The following is a 14,687-nucleotide window of genomic DNA, read 5'->3' as shown; positions in this document are numbered from 1 at the left end:
TTTCATCTTTTTTGTTGACTTTTGCACGATCTCAAGTTTCTCGACAGCCTCTTTCGGATCAGATCAGATCAGTTGCTCAGTCATGTCCGACTCTTTGCGACCCCATGAATCGCAGCACGCCAGGGCCCCCTGTCCATCACCAACTCCCGGAGTTCACTGAGACTCACATCCATTGAGTCAGTGATGCCATCCAGCCATCTCATCCTCTGTCATCCCCTTCTCCTCTTGCCCCCAATCCCTCCCAGCATCAGAGTCTTTTCCAATGAGTCAACTCTTCGCATGAGGTGGCCAAAGTACTGGAGTTTCAGCTTCAGCATCATTCCTTCCAAAGAAATCCCAGGGCTGATCTCCTTCAGAATGGACTGGTTGGATCTCCTTGCAGTCCAAGGGACTCTCAAGAGTCTTCTCCAACACCACAGTTCAAAAGCATCAATTCTTCGGTGCTCAGCCTTCTTCACAGTCCAACTCTCACATCCATATATGACCACTAGAAAAACCATAGCCTTGACTAGATGAATCTTTGTTGGCAAAGTAATATCTCTGCTTTTGAATATGCTATCTAGGTTGGTCATAACTTTCCTTCCAAGGAGTAAGCGTCTTTTAATTTCATGGCTGCAGTCACCATCTGTAGTGATTTTGGAGCCCAGAAAAATAAAGTCTGACATTATTTCCACTGTTTCCCCATCTATTTCCCATGAAGTGATGGGACCCGATGCCATGATCTTCGTTCTCTGAATGTTGAGCTTTAAGCCAACTTTTCACTCTCCACTTTCACTTTCATCAAGAGGCTTTTGAGTTCCTCCTCACTTTCTGCCATAAAGGTGGTGTCATCTGCATATCTGAGGTTATTGATATTTCTCCCGGCAATCTTGATTCCGCTTGTGTTTCTTCCAGCCCAGCGTTTCTCGTGATGTACTCTGCATATAAATAAATAAACAGGGTGACAATATACAGCCTTGACGAACTCCTTTTCCTGTTTGGAACCAGTCTGTTGTTCCATGTCCAGTTCTAACTGTTGCTTCCTGACCTGCATGCAAATTTCTCAAGAGGCAGATCAGGTGGTCTGGTATTCCCATCTCTTTCAGAATTTTCCACAGTTTATTGTGATCCACGCAGTCAAAGGCTTTGGCATAGTCAATAAAGCAGAAATAGATGTTTTTCTGGAACTCTCTTGCTTTTTCCATGATCCAGCGAATGTTGGCAATTTGATCTCTGGTTCCTCTGCCTTTTCTAAAACCAGCTTGAACATCAGGAAGTTCATGGTTCACGTATTGCTGAAGCCTGGCTTGGAGAATTTTGAGCATTACTTTACTAGCATGTGAGATGAGTGCAATTGTGCGGTACTTTGAGCATTCTTTGGCATTGCCTTTCTTTGGGATTGGAATGAAAACTGGCCTTTTCCAGTCCTGTGGCCACTGCTGAGTTTTCCAAATTTGCTGGCATATTGAGTGCAGCACTTTCACAGCCTCTTTAAAAGAGCGCAAAACTGGACGTGACAGGAGGTCCCTGGCGGCTGTGGTTAGAACCCTGTGCTTTCGCTGCCGTGGCCCATGTTCAATCCCTGGTCGGGGAACTAAGATACCCCAAGTTGTGTGGTTCGGCCAAAAACAAACAAAAAGGCTGGACATGATACCACAGTAAGAGCCAAAGCATACTGGATGTAGTGGTGACTGTACCTCAGTACTCTCAGTGTCCGTCAGTCCTTCTGTAGACATGAGTTAGGGAGTGGCACCCTGGAGATGGACTGGATGGTGGTCAGGGCGCGCAAGGAGCTAGAGATGGCACAGTTGTGACCACGGTGACTGCTGCCTGCCGCGGGGACTCAGTCCAGGAGGAGCAGGTGAACTCACTTGGCCAGCCGAGACACACACATGAGCTCATAGCTTTTAATGTTGAAATGAGGGTACTGAGCTCTCTACGTGTTAGATTAACAGGAAACCTAGTATCTCTATATAAGGTGTCCTGCCACCCCCTGAGTTGTTTGTGAGCCCAAGGGGTTGTCTCAGCGCAAAGGGGCCAGGTACCACTGGTAGCAACAGTAGCTGCTGCTGCCAACAGTATTCCCACTTCATCACCATCAGCTTCCTGTATATTCCCAACTGCCTGCCGACTGTATAAATTTCCTTTGTCAGAACTAGCCTCAGGGTGGTGGTCCAGTGGCTAAAAATCCGTGCTCCTAATACAGGGGACCTGGGTTCGATCCCTTGTCGGGGGACTAGATCCCACATGCCACAACTAAAGATCCCACATGCTTCAGCTAAGACTCGACACAGCCAAATAAATAATAAAATAATAAATTTTTTTTTAAAAACTAGCCTCATTGTATTCTCACTCCCCTGCAACCTTCTAATTCTCTGACCGATGTTAGATAGCATCCTTTCAGTCACCCTAGCTAGAAACCTCGGATTTATCTTTCACTGATTCTCCTTCACGTCCTCACCCCCATCCCCACATCCAGTGAATCAGGAAGTCTATTTGGTGAACCTTCTTCAGAGTCTCCCTCTCCATTCCCATCCCCTATCCTGGCCCAGACTGTCATGGCCATTCACAAAGCCTTTAGCAATAACCTTCTGGCTGGTTTCCTCTCCCCAAGCTACTTTCACCATGGTTTTGCCAGATTTGTTTTTCTAAGGGAAAGATCTGATTGTTTACCATCCTTATGTTAAGGAGAGAGTGAATTTGAAATTACCCAGAGCAGGGACTTCCCTGGTGGTCCAGTGGCTAAGACTCCATGCTCCCAATGCAGGGGGCCTGGGTTCAATCCCTGGTCAGGGAACTAGATCCCATATACCTCAACCTAGAGTTCACATGCCATAACTAAAGATCCTGCCTGCCACTGCTAAGATTTGGTACAGCCAGATAAATAAATAAAAATATTGAAATAAATAACCCAGAGCAATAACCCAACATCTCCAGTGCAAAATTATTCTTCCTTAACCTGGCACCTTAATGGGATGACCTCACTGTATGTGTTGACTTCATCACCTGCCACTTTTCTTTATGAACCTTAAACTCCCGGCACACAGACTGCTGTTCAGGAAGAAGAGGGGGAAGTGGTACAGCTGTGCCATCCACCCAGACAGTGAGCTTTTGCCTGGAAGAGTGATGTTCAGGGGCCACCCTCCCCAGCCCCAAGGGAATGGGAGGTGAATAACTTTCACACAGGGGACTTCAGGGAGGCAGGGTCCTCAGAGAAGGTCCACCTTTTAGCTCTAGCAAGAAATCAGAGGTGTCTACAGATAGCAGGGTAGTCTTCTAGCTGGAGTTCTGGGGGTACATACTTAAAAGAGGTGCAGGTCAGCAGGCTGGGGAAAATCAGGACCATTTTTCAGAATAAGCAACCCGTACAAAAGGATGTGAGTAAAAGATGTTGAAAGATTTGGAAGGGGAGTACCTTTAAATTTGAACAGGATGATCTTTCTATCTCTGGGGCCCAAGAGATGCTTGATAAGTTACTGAATAAGAGGGGAAGTGGTACAGCTGTGCCATCCACCCAGACAGTGAGCTTTTGCCTGCAAGAGTGATGCTCAGGGGCCACCCTCCCCAGCCCCAAGGGAATGGGATCTGAGTAACTTGATTCCTCTTATTCCAAACTTTATTCATCTTATTCAGTAACTTATTCTTCTTACTGTATTTCTGGTACTTTTTCACTCCATCCTATTAATATTGGGTTGGCCAAAAGGTTCATTCGGATTTTTCTCTGTATATGGTTTGTTTATAAACCTTAGTATCACATTTAATTCTTTTTTTTCTTTTTTAAATTAATTAATTTATTTTTTAATATAAATTTATTTATTTTAATTGGAGGCTAATTACTTTACAATATTGTATTGGTTTTGCCATACATCAACATGAATCCACCATGGGTATACACGTGTTCCCAATCCTGAACCCCCCTCCCACCTCCCTCCCCATACCATCCCTCTGGGTCATCCGAGTTCACCAGCCCCAAGCATCCTGTATCATTTAATTCTACTAGACCTCATTCTGGTTGTGATACAACATTTCTTTCATTTACATAAAGAAGGTATATGAAATGACTGTTACAGCTCAACACTAGTTAATTTTCGATGCAAAGATATGGTGACTATTTTGAGTCTTTGTGAAAAGAAGGCATATAGAAATGGATATATAATGTTAAGGCACATCATCTCACTCTATCTTTGAGCATTACTGCCTTTTTTCTTTCATTACCCCAAACAATGAATAATCGTGTTCTGTGTAATATGTTTTTCTCTCCTGACCAAGTCATCCTGTATGATGACTTCTGTGTTTCAAGACTCTCTATTCTGTATTATGCAAATTATTTACGTAAAGGAAAGTAATCTATGTAAAGGAAAGGGAGTCTTGAAATTTAGCAAAGGGTAAAATCCAACCTGTAATCTTTTTTCAGTCTTGTCCAAGGAGTCCAGTTACTAAACATACAAACCATTTTTCATTTAAGATTGTTTTACTATAATGCAGCCACACACCATGGATCCATATTTGTAAGATTCCTGTTCATTTTCTCTAAAAAGATCCAGCCCTTTGTGGTTAAACATGAAAAAAGGTATGGTTAGGTTTGGAAAGTGAACAGGTTTCCTTATGGAATTGTTGCTTCTTTTTGTTGTTGTTGTTGTTTGTTTTTGTTTTTTGCCCATATTGCACAGCTTGTGGGATCTTAGTTCCCCAACCAGGAATTGAAACATTCTTGGCAGTGAAAGTGCGGAGTCCTAACCACTGGGAAACCAGGGAATTCCCTGGAATCATGCTTCTTTAGAGCTTCTTTTTCTTGGCATTTATACATGGGGAAGACATCAACTTATTAGAACTGGAAAGACAAAGAGGTCAACTAATGCTTCAGATCTCAACATCTTAATTTATCCCTTTTTTTTTTTTTTTGAGTCAGAGAACTTGGCTTCACTTGTAGCAGTCAGAATAAGCCCACTCTTTCTGAGGAGGATATACGTGACTTTTAGAGCTGTTTGGTGCCCTGTGAACATCTTGGTAATGGAAAAAACCTACATCCCTCCTTGACTGCTCCCCCTGGGTTATGCCAGGCATGGTCTGGTTCAGAATTCCCTTTTATAGTTCAGGAAGCTGAAGCCTGAGGATAGCAGGTGGCTCGTCTCGTATCAGGTAGCAAGTCAGTACAGTTGGGAAGTGAGTCCAGGTCTGGGAGCCCCGGCCCCAGCCTGTCCCCTGACCCACCTCCTAGCATCCGTGGCCCAAGCCTGCAAGCTTTACCCTCTCCATCCCAGTATGTGCAGGCTGCTCAGCTTTCTCTGTTGTCCCCACTTCTAGTCTTTAGGTCTCCCTCCTGATCCTCTGCTGCATCCCTCCTGAATATGTGAGGACTCAATTCCCCTCTCTCTGCAGAGTGCATCATCCCCACCCCACCCCTGCCCCATGTGTGTGTGTGAGAGAGAGACAGAGACAGAGCTCAAAAGAGAGAGATACGGTTCTAGGGCCTCCCGCCCAGGTAGTGTGGTCAGGGCTGCTCCTGACTTCTCTGGCTAAAGCAAGGACAGCTCATCCCACTGCCCTCTGGGGACACCCAGCCTGTCACCTCTAAGAGGCTGCCCTGCAACCAGCCCGTTTCCAGCCTTTTCCACGTCTCTCTGCTTTCCTTGACTCCAGCAATTCTTACACTTAGCTGTTTTCTGTCCTTTCAGCTGTCCCACAGTTGGATAGACTGTGAGCTCTCAGAAAGTCAGCCAGCTCTGCTACCTGCCTTCACAGCCCCCTGTTTTTCTTCCTCCTCAGTCCCAGGTCCTAATCTGTTGTCATGGTTTGCCTCTTGTTTTGATTTTGTAAGAAATGTTTCTAAGTGTCAGCCCACAGCCAGGATCTCCCTCTTCCACAATCCTGGTTGTCCTCTTGAAAGTATCAAGTGTGCAGAATTCACACTGTATTTTCAGTCTTGTAAGTTTCAGAGCTGTAGGTTCTGGGACTGTGAAACTAAGCTCATGACAAAGCAACTTTGATCTTAGAAAGTTCCAGGATCCTCATACCTTTTTTCCCTCCTTCTGAAGACAGCACTTTATCATAGGATTCAGTCACTGGAGCATAAGTGGAACCTTTGAAAAGAGAGTGGCCCTTTGGCTGTGATGCGTCAGAGTTCATGTGGGGAGTAAGCTGGCACTGATCCAGGCCCCAGGCAGCGTGCCCGCCTCTGCCTGGCTTGGCTGGTATGGTTCTTGCCAGGGCCCTGGGAGGGAGGGGAGTGGCAGCCACCAGCCAGTGTCAACCGAGATCAGCACGCTGCAGCCTAGATGCGTGTGTGACGTCCCTGGTCCAGAATAAAAGCCCTGCAGGAAAGAAGCTCCTTCCTGCCCAAGCTGTGCTGTTAGTCACGCCGGGAAAGGGCGGGTTTGGATGCTGAAAGTAACAGCAGCCACACTGGCTTATAGATTTATCTCTCAGAATTCCTCTGGGACCTCTTCCAGACACACCCTGTTCCCCAGACATCCTGAGAAAGTTGTAAATGCTGGCTCCGCATTTCTTCAGTTGTGCTCGGTCATTCGTTCTCATAAAAATCTGGAACATGATTTATTGTTTCTGTATTGTCATTTTCACAGGTGTTTGAAATGGAAAGAGTTTTATGACAAAGTAAAATATTTCTCCTCTCAAGCATATGCCAACACAGAGCAGTATTGTAAATTTGGAAATCTGTATTAATTCTGCATTTGTTCATGTTAGATATTAAAGACAATTAATACTTTTGTTACCATTTTAAAAATTTAAGATACTAACTTCACAGCATAAAAATAGAAAAGTTTCCTTACATTCAGTTTTGTTACTGTTGTTGTTAAGTTTGCTGAGTCGTGTCCGACTCTTTGTGACCCCGCGGACTTTTTCAAGCAAGAATAATGGAGTGGGTTGCCATTTCCTTCTCCACTACATTCAGTAACGTATTTGTGTATTAATAAGCTAAATATCTAACTAGACAATGCAGAATATCTACATTCATTGTGCAGTTACCAGTCTGATAGAGAAATCTGGCTAATATGATGCTGAGGGTATTACAACATGATTATATTAAATGTACTCAGGACTTCCCTGGTGGTCCGGTAGTTAAGATTCTGAGTTCCCAATGTAGGGTGCGTGGGTTTGATCCCTGGTTAGGAACTGAGATCCCACATGCAGCACAGATGCGGCCAAAAATTAAAAATAAATAAATAAATGTGCTAGATTTATTTGTAGGAGCTGTTTTTTGTAATAGATGCTTTCTGCGGGGCTTTTCCTTTCTTCATAGTTGAAATTTCAAGCATTTAGTAGAGTGACTGTATGAGTGTGTACCGTGGCATTAGACTTTTATTTTAAAACCCAGATTAGAGAAAAAAAAGAAAAGACTACTTCCCTTAACCTTTGTAAAGTTACTGGCTGATGACAATTTAAAAAGATAGTATGTTTGCGGTGGGCTTCCTTTGTGGCTCAGCACTGCAGAACCTAGCTGCCAGTGCAGGAGATAAGGGTTCAGTCCTTGTTTTGGGACGATCCCCTGGAGATGGGAATGGGAGCCCAGTCCAGTATTCTTGCCTGGAGAATTCCATGGACAGAGGAGCCTGGTGGGCTACAGTCCATGAGGTCACAAAGAGTTGGACACGACTGAGAGGCTGAGCAAGCATGCACACGTGTGTGAAATAGCCCTTAATAGATCTAGATCTAATAGATCCTTTAATGATATTGTTTATAGAAAATATTTTATATCTGTATAATTTCAGAGTCATCTTTAAGTAATATTTATTCAGTGCAATACAGATACTTTGGTTCAAAAAAAAAAAAATCCTCTGAGGAAAGAAGATTCTGAAAAGAGAAGCTTGCATCTGGGGTCAGTAATCCTCCCCCGATTCCAAAGAAGGAAGGGGGAGTGTCTTGTTTTGGTTTTTTTTTCTGGTAGTGGATTATTTTTTCTTTCACTAATTTACAGTGCTATCTCTGGCCCTGTTTCCATTAGGAGATGAAAGCATGGAAATTAAAAAACAAATTACAGGAATGAGAAGATTACTGAATGACAGCGCTGGGAGGATATATCAGCGTGTGGGCAAGGAGGGGGAGAAACTTAAAGAGGAACCCCAGGATTTGGATGCGATTTGGCCTCAGCGTTTGAACTCTGCAGAGGCCCCCCCAAGCCTCCACCCATCTTCCCGGGGCACGTGGAACGAGCTGCCACCCCAGAGCGGGCAGTTCTCAGGGCAGTATGGCACCCGCTCCAGAACCTTTCAGAGCCAGCCCCACACTGCTGGGAGCTCCAATGGTATGGCCCTCATCAGACGCTCACAGTCGTCCCAATATGTTTTCTGTCTATAAACATTCAGTATGTTCTTTGAATTCTATAGAGTAAACCCTCCTTTAATCATGTACCTTAATTGAGTTATTTTAAAAGACAGGGAAGACATAAAGGAAAAAGAGTATAAAAAAATCTAGACTTGAGATGCAGGAAAAACTGGGGGTTCTCTATTAGAAGGGATAGTTTCTTGATAGACACTTCAGCTCTTTAAGAAGTCAAAGCCATCACTGTCTGAGATACGGATATTATTGTCACAAACAACTGAACATTAGGGCAGAAAGAGCTCCACTGTGGCATTAAAAGAATCTTCCTGGTCACATGGTGTATTCTTAACACATCCCCTTGCTAAGTCCTGGGCTTTCTTCATTATAGGACGAGTCACTTAAAGGGAGGACTGATGACCCCGCCAGTCAAGTGACACCTTGACTTTAACCTCCCATTCAAGCTCCTGAACCAGATGATCCATATTTTATAACTTGCTTCATTCAGGTTGAAAATTATTCCTTTAAAGTAAAATTTCTTTACTTTAAATTCCTAATGGGTTTTTTAAAATTAATTGGAGTATAGTTGATTTATAGTGTTGTGTTAGTTTCAGGTGTACAGCAAAATGAATCAGCGATACACCTAAATATATCCACGCTTTCTTAGATTCTTTTCCCATGTAGGGCACCATAGAATATTGAGTACAGTTCCCTGTGCTATCCAGTAGGTTCTTATTAGTTATCTATTTTAAATTCCTAATTGTTAGGGGAAAAAAAACTCAAATGGCAAATTTTTTTTTCCCAAAACATAAGGAAAAACTTGATTTCTCCATTCATGTTAATTTTCCCTCCAGTGACACTGTTATTCGTGTTATAAATTACATACAGATGTGCAGATCTGTCGTTTTAACAAAGGGAATGAGAAGAAAGGAAGAACACATTTCTAGTTTCTTTAAAAAGTTAAGGGTTTTCCCCCCTGTTCATCATCCTTCAAGGAAAAGACAATTATTGTGATTTTATTTTTTTTTTTAAACACAGTTTGTGATAACCAGTTCAAAGGTATAAAAAGCCATCACTAGCCACTGCTGAAGAGACGGGGAGGGACCCCAAGAGATGTATGGGTGTCTTCTGTCTCTCTTAATATTACATAAGCCAATATCAGATTCTCATGCTGGCTTGCTTCCACGTTAGAAAGAGATGGCTCTTTAAAGAGTCCTCCATAAAAATAAAAAGGTAGTTCTCTTTAAAATTAGAAAATGATTTATAACAAGATGAAAAGGATTGGTTTTGTCCTCTAAAATGATACAGACTTGGAATAGTGACTAGGAATATTCACAAAGTCCTCCTAACTCTACTGCCATGGGAGAAATGACTAGAGAAATAAAATGGCCTCAGGTATCTATGAAGCTAATAAGCGCCCCCATCAGGAAGTATTGGGTGAATAGTGTTCTATTTTCCAGGCCCCAACAAGGATGGTGGATTTACTTTGAAAAATATTAGTAATGGTCAGAGTTACGAACCTAAATTCCCCCATATTTGTTTTAAAATACTTCTGTGTTAATGGCGTATTGTTGATCGGAATACATTTGGTATCTCATTGGAGTTTTAATTTAATCATTTGTAGTTTTCAAGTTGTAACATCTCATTTTGCTACAACTCTGAATGTAAATAATTGTGCTGCTCCACACATTAAGTATTCCATGGTTTTGCTGTGGTGAAACTTTCAATAATTAATATTCGCAAAGAATGCATGTTGCAGGATGTAAATTACACTTAATATATAGTAAAGAATATAGGTGGACCAAAACTATAGAACTTCCCTCTTCCACCTATGAAAAAACCCAAGTGAGAGCCATCTCTTATCCTGATTGCCTTTAAGGGAACTTGGATACTGAGGCCAGGGGTACTGTACTGAAAGCATGCTTTTCCAAATGTCCCATTTTATTCTGGCAATAACAGGAAGGTATTTGTTTACATGTAAGGAAAACAGAGTAGGACAATTATATGGCATATTCAACAGTGAAAAGGGCTTCCCTGGTAGCTCAGTTGGTAAAGAATCCGCCTCCAATGCGGGATACCCTGGTTTGATTCCTGGGTTGGGAAAATCCACTGGAAAAGGGATAGGCTACCCACTTCAGGATTCTTGAGCTTCCCCTGTGGCTCAGCTGGTAAAGAATCCGCCTGCAATGCAGGAGACCTGGGTTCGATTCCTGGGTTAGGAAGAACCCCTGGAGAAGGGAAAGGCTACCCACTCCAGTATTCTGGCCTGGAGAATTCCATGGACTGTATAGTTCCTGGGGTTGCAAAGAGTTGGACACAACTGAGCGACTTTCACTTTCAAACAGTGAAAACGAGACTAAAATGAAACTGAAGAATGGGGAATGGACGATGTAGAAGGGCACTCTTTTATGAAGCTGGAGAAGAGCCAACACACCAGCAGCCTCTGACCCCTTAAGTTCACATGGACCCTCCCAGACCCTGCTGCCCCCGCCACCCAGACATACCACACCCAGCACAAAAGCAATGTGTTGACAGTTCTTAATTTTTAGAATCACGTGGTTAATGCTAAAACTATCTTTTAAATAGTTAGATACATTTAACTCTTAGTATGAACTCTCAGGACATGTGCAGCTACCCAGTTTGTTTGGTTTTAGATAAAGGCTGTTCACAGAGCTAGTTTTTTGGGCAAAATAGCACGAGTGTGTTCTTAGTCAATGTTTTCTCTATCATTATCTGAGATGAACTGGGGTGACGGGGTGGGGGGGGGCGCTGTGACAGCAAACTGTGTGTGTCCATTCACAGAGGCTCCGCCACCCTGTGACACGACACACGCCTGACAGTAGAGAAACCTGAACGGTTAGCTAAAGTCAGACCCCAGCATTCAGGCTGTGAAAATCACTGGGTGCCTTTTTTATTTTCCTCTTTATATTCTTGCTGTTGCTTGGCGGCCATCATTCTCTCTTTTCGTGCTCAGGAGAACTTCCAGTGGTGAATTCATCAGCTGGATCCAACTGCTGCACTTGTAACTGCCAGTCGACGTTGCAGGCCATCCTCCAAGAGCTCAAGACGATGCGGAAACTGATGCAGATTCAGGCAGGTACGCAGATCCAGCCTCAGAGGGAGGATCTTCAGTGGGGATGTTCATTATGCTTTGGTTACGCTGTGTCTCCCAGCAAGGTTTCCTTTTTATATATATAAAGGAAATTATATATATATAATTTATTTAAAAAAATTTTATGGAAGTATAGTTGATGGTGTACTTCTTCAAGCATCCATTTTTCTCTGCTTTTTCCAGAACGCACCTTCCTGTTAGCCAGTCTCACAAATGCTTTCTGGCTGATACTGCTCACTCCTTCTGTACATGTGCTTCGGGTGCTTCACAAATGTCAGCTAATTAAACTTTGAAACAATTATACCCGAAGGTGGGCAGAGCCCTTCGGCTCATCTCCCTAATGTAAATTGACAAGGAGGTTCGTGATGGGGAAAGAGGTGAGAATGGCTCATCTTCCCTCCTGAGGGGCTCGGTTTAGGGGGCTCTGTGCATCTTACAACCCTCGCTTCTGCACAAGCCCACCCTGCCTCCAACACTGGGCTCCCTGTGACAGGTGAGGAGCCAAGCAGCTCTGTACATGCAGAGGAGCCCTTAGGAAGCCTGGGCTCTGCTGGTAAAGATTCCAGAGTATCAGCTGACAAGAAACGTTGGCCCTCAGGCTCTGCTTGTGGCTTTTCTCCCTAACATTCAGGTCAGAGAGGCTCTGAGACACCTCCGGTTTTGTCTTTTTATTTACAGGATGCTTTTTTTGTTGTTGTTGTTCTCGCTCCTGTTAGACAAGTTGAGGAACAGAAGAGCAGTGAACTTGCATTTTAGGGTCAGAGTCCCAGTCTGAACCTCAGATTTCTCATCTGTAACTAGAGTATTAATATCTAACTCACAGGGTTGTTTTGAAAATAGAAGAGATAGTAAATGCAGCTGAACTTGGTAAAGCATGATCTGAGCCTCAGCTATTTTGTGAGTATTGTTACAAAGACCTGGAGCATTTCTTAGAAGTCTGGAAGTCTAGGTCCTTATTATAGTGGCTGTGATTTCTAGTCTCCAAAATTAGTAAAGAAAAAGCTTTTTTTGTCATAGGGGAGCCTCACGTGCTGCAGTCCATGGGGTCCCAAAGGGTCAGACACAACTTAGCGACTGAACAACAGCAACAGAAAATAATAAATCATTTCATTAAGCCTTCCACTTCATCAGGGAAAATTGCTCCTTAAGCTGGTAAATGGCCCAGTCATATATAACTGACTTCCCCCCTTTCCACTGTAAAGGTATTCAGACAGCTCAGAAATCGTCCTTGGTGCCGTTTAGTTAATTCTAGTAAAATTTTAATATTCAGTGATGTGGTTTGATACTTAAAAAACTTAATACTTAAACATATCAGTCACCCAAGATCACATGCAAGTGAAATGAGCGAAAGGCTTTCTGAGAAGCAACATCTAATTTTATGCACTGGATTTAGTCTTATCCCAAGGGAAAAAATAAAAACATTTTGGTCAGGCCAGTAAGCATTTAACTCACCTTGTTCCACAAGGATAATCTGTGTTCTTATTAACCCAGCAGAGGCTAACATCTCCTAAATAAGGAGCTCAGAAAGAAAGGTTACTTCATTCTGTACAGATTTCTTTCCTCAGAGGAAGAATTTGTTAGCACTTAAGAAAATATGCGTATGAAATGGTAATGATTTATTTTGTTACTTAAGCTCCTTACTCCCCAAATGGCAAACTACAAATTGCAACCATTTAAATCCTTGACTGAAGCCTTCTGAGAATCTATTAAGTAAATGCCACTGTGTCTCCCTGTTTCCTTTTATGAACCTTTGCAGATTAGGGCAGTAAACGACCCCAGAGCTGTCAGGGATCCCAGAGGATAAACTGAATAAATTAGTCTCCTTTAATTTTCTTAAACTGAAGAATATGTGTTGAGTGAGTAGATTGACTTTAAGGTTTATTACCTATAAAATGTAGATTTACCTTCTACTTAGAAAGTTTCACCTTTACTTCAGGGAGAAGGCAAGGAATAAGATCAAGCGATTAAGATCTGGTTCGAAAGAACACAGCTTTGTCCAGACTTGCAGAAGGAGAAGAAAACCTCAGACCCTGTGTTCTTTAAACTCAAAACATTTTCACTTTTAATTTTGGAAAGTGAGACTTGGTGAGGCTGGAGTCCTAGATCATTGATAACTGCTTCAGTTGTCTAACTTTGCAAATGGAGACCTAGCCTCAGCTGAAAATTCAGATCTAACAGAGAAAAGTCCCAGTCCGGCTTATATATTGGGGATCATTGGTGGAGCTTTTAAAAAATCCTGATACCCAGGCATCTCCCTGGGAAATTCCAGTCTGAATTAGTCTAGATTGAGGCTGAGGCACTGGCTTTCTTTTTTTTTTTTTAAGGTGAATCCAGTGAAACTAATGTGTAGCTGAGGTTGAGAACCAGTGAGCTAGACTGCTTACTGCATGCGTGATTAAAAAACTTTGCAGTGCTCATTTGCAGTGCAAATAGTGTTTCTAATAGTTATTATAAATTTCTGTCCAGCCTAGAGATGCAGATATCAAGTTCAGAGTACAAATATTACCCATTTACGACCTGAAGAGAAATGATCCATATTATGTGCATGTCAAGAGTTTTAGGTCTTCATCTGGCTTATTTTTAGAGCTGTATTTCTGTGAAAAAGCAGCTGTGGTCATAGTTTTAAAAACCATATTAACACATGCAGATTTAAGTAATAATGCCATATTTCCCTACTAAACTTTAGATCAGAGTATTTTTAAATGGTTAACAAACACTACGTCTTGAAGGGCGCCTCTGAGAACTGTAATTACCATCCTTGATTCCCTTAAGTATATATTCAACATCAGCACTCAGCTCTCGATCAGCGCTTCTCGTCTTTGGAATTCAGACCATTCCTGGACCTTACTGATTTGTTCTTCTTGTATTGAACTATATTTTTCCTATTTTTCAGCTACATAAAACCGGGTTATGGAGAAACAGCCTGGTCAGAACCCAGTAGCATAGTCTGTGGAGATGGCTGATGTGTGGATAGTATTGGTTTGTGAAGCAGGAGTAACTGGACCTGAAATTGACCAACAGACCTAGCCCACATGCTTACTGGTCATTCTCAAGTGATGCTTTTGATCAGACTTGCCCAAATGAGCATCGTTACCCGACTTTTGTTGATTTCGGCACCTGTCGGTTGCTGGCTACCAATCAGTTTAATCTCAAGTGGAGTATTCCCGAGATTGGCTTTCCAAAAAACATAGATGTCTACACCTCAATTTAAGTTCTGGGGTTCTTGGGTATACAAAAATGTCATGTGATGCGTAAAATCATGGTTCAATGTTTTCTTATAGCTCATCATCCTTTCCTCCTATCGATTACCCACCAGGTAATC

At 42.6% G+C, this 14,687-nt stretch overlaps 1 protein-coding gene across 12 annotated transcripts in view; it reads left to right on the top strand.

Annotated features, from left to right (window-relative positions):
- Positions 1 to 14,687, top strand: part of BEND7 (BEN domain containing 7) — an 87,186-nt gene that overhangs the window by 23,560 nt on the left and 48,939 nt on the right. For 11 of the 12 annotated variants that reach the window (XM_061436078.1, XM_061436084.1, XM_061436081.1 and 8 more), the window contains 2 exons: positions 7,940 to 8,239; positions 11,228 to 11,350. In XM_061436078.1, the coding sequence (XP_061292062.1) occupies positions 7,940 to 8,239; positions 11,228 to 11,350 (423 nt within the window). Of the gene's footprint in view, positions 1 to 7,743; positions 7,814 to 7,939; positions 8,240 to 11,227; positions 11,351 to 14,687 lie in introns of all 12 variants that reach the window. The other variant, XM_061436087.1, reaches the window with a different exon arrangement.

This window comes from Bos javanicus, chromosome 13 (assembly GCF_032452875.1).
Source record: "Bos javanicus breed banteng chromosome 13, ARS-OSU_banteng_1.0, whole genome shotgun sequence".
In the NCBI taxonomy this organism is placed as follows: domain Eukaryota; kingdom Metazoa; phylum Chordata; class Mammalia; order Artiodactyla; family Bovidae; genus Bos; species Bos javanicus.
This window is presented reverse-complemented; position numbering and strand designations above follow the sequence as displayed.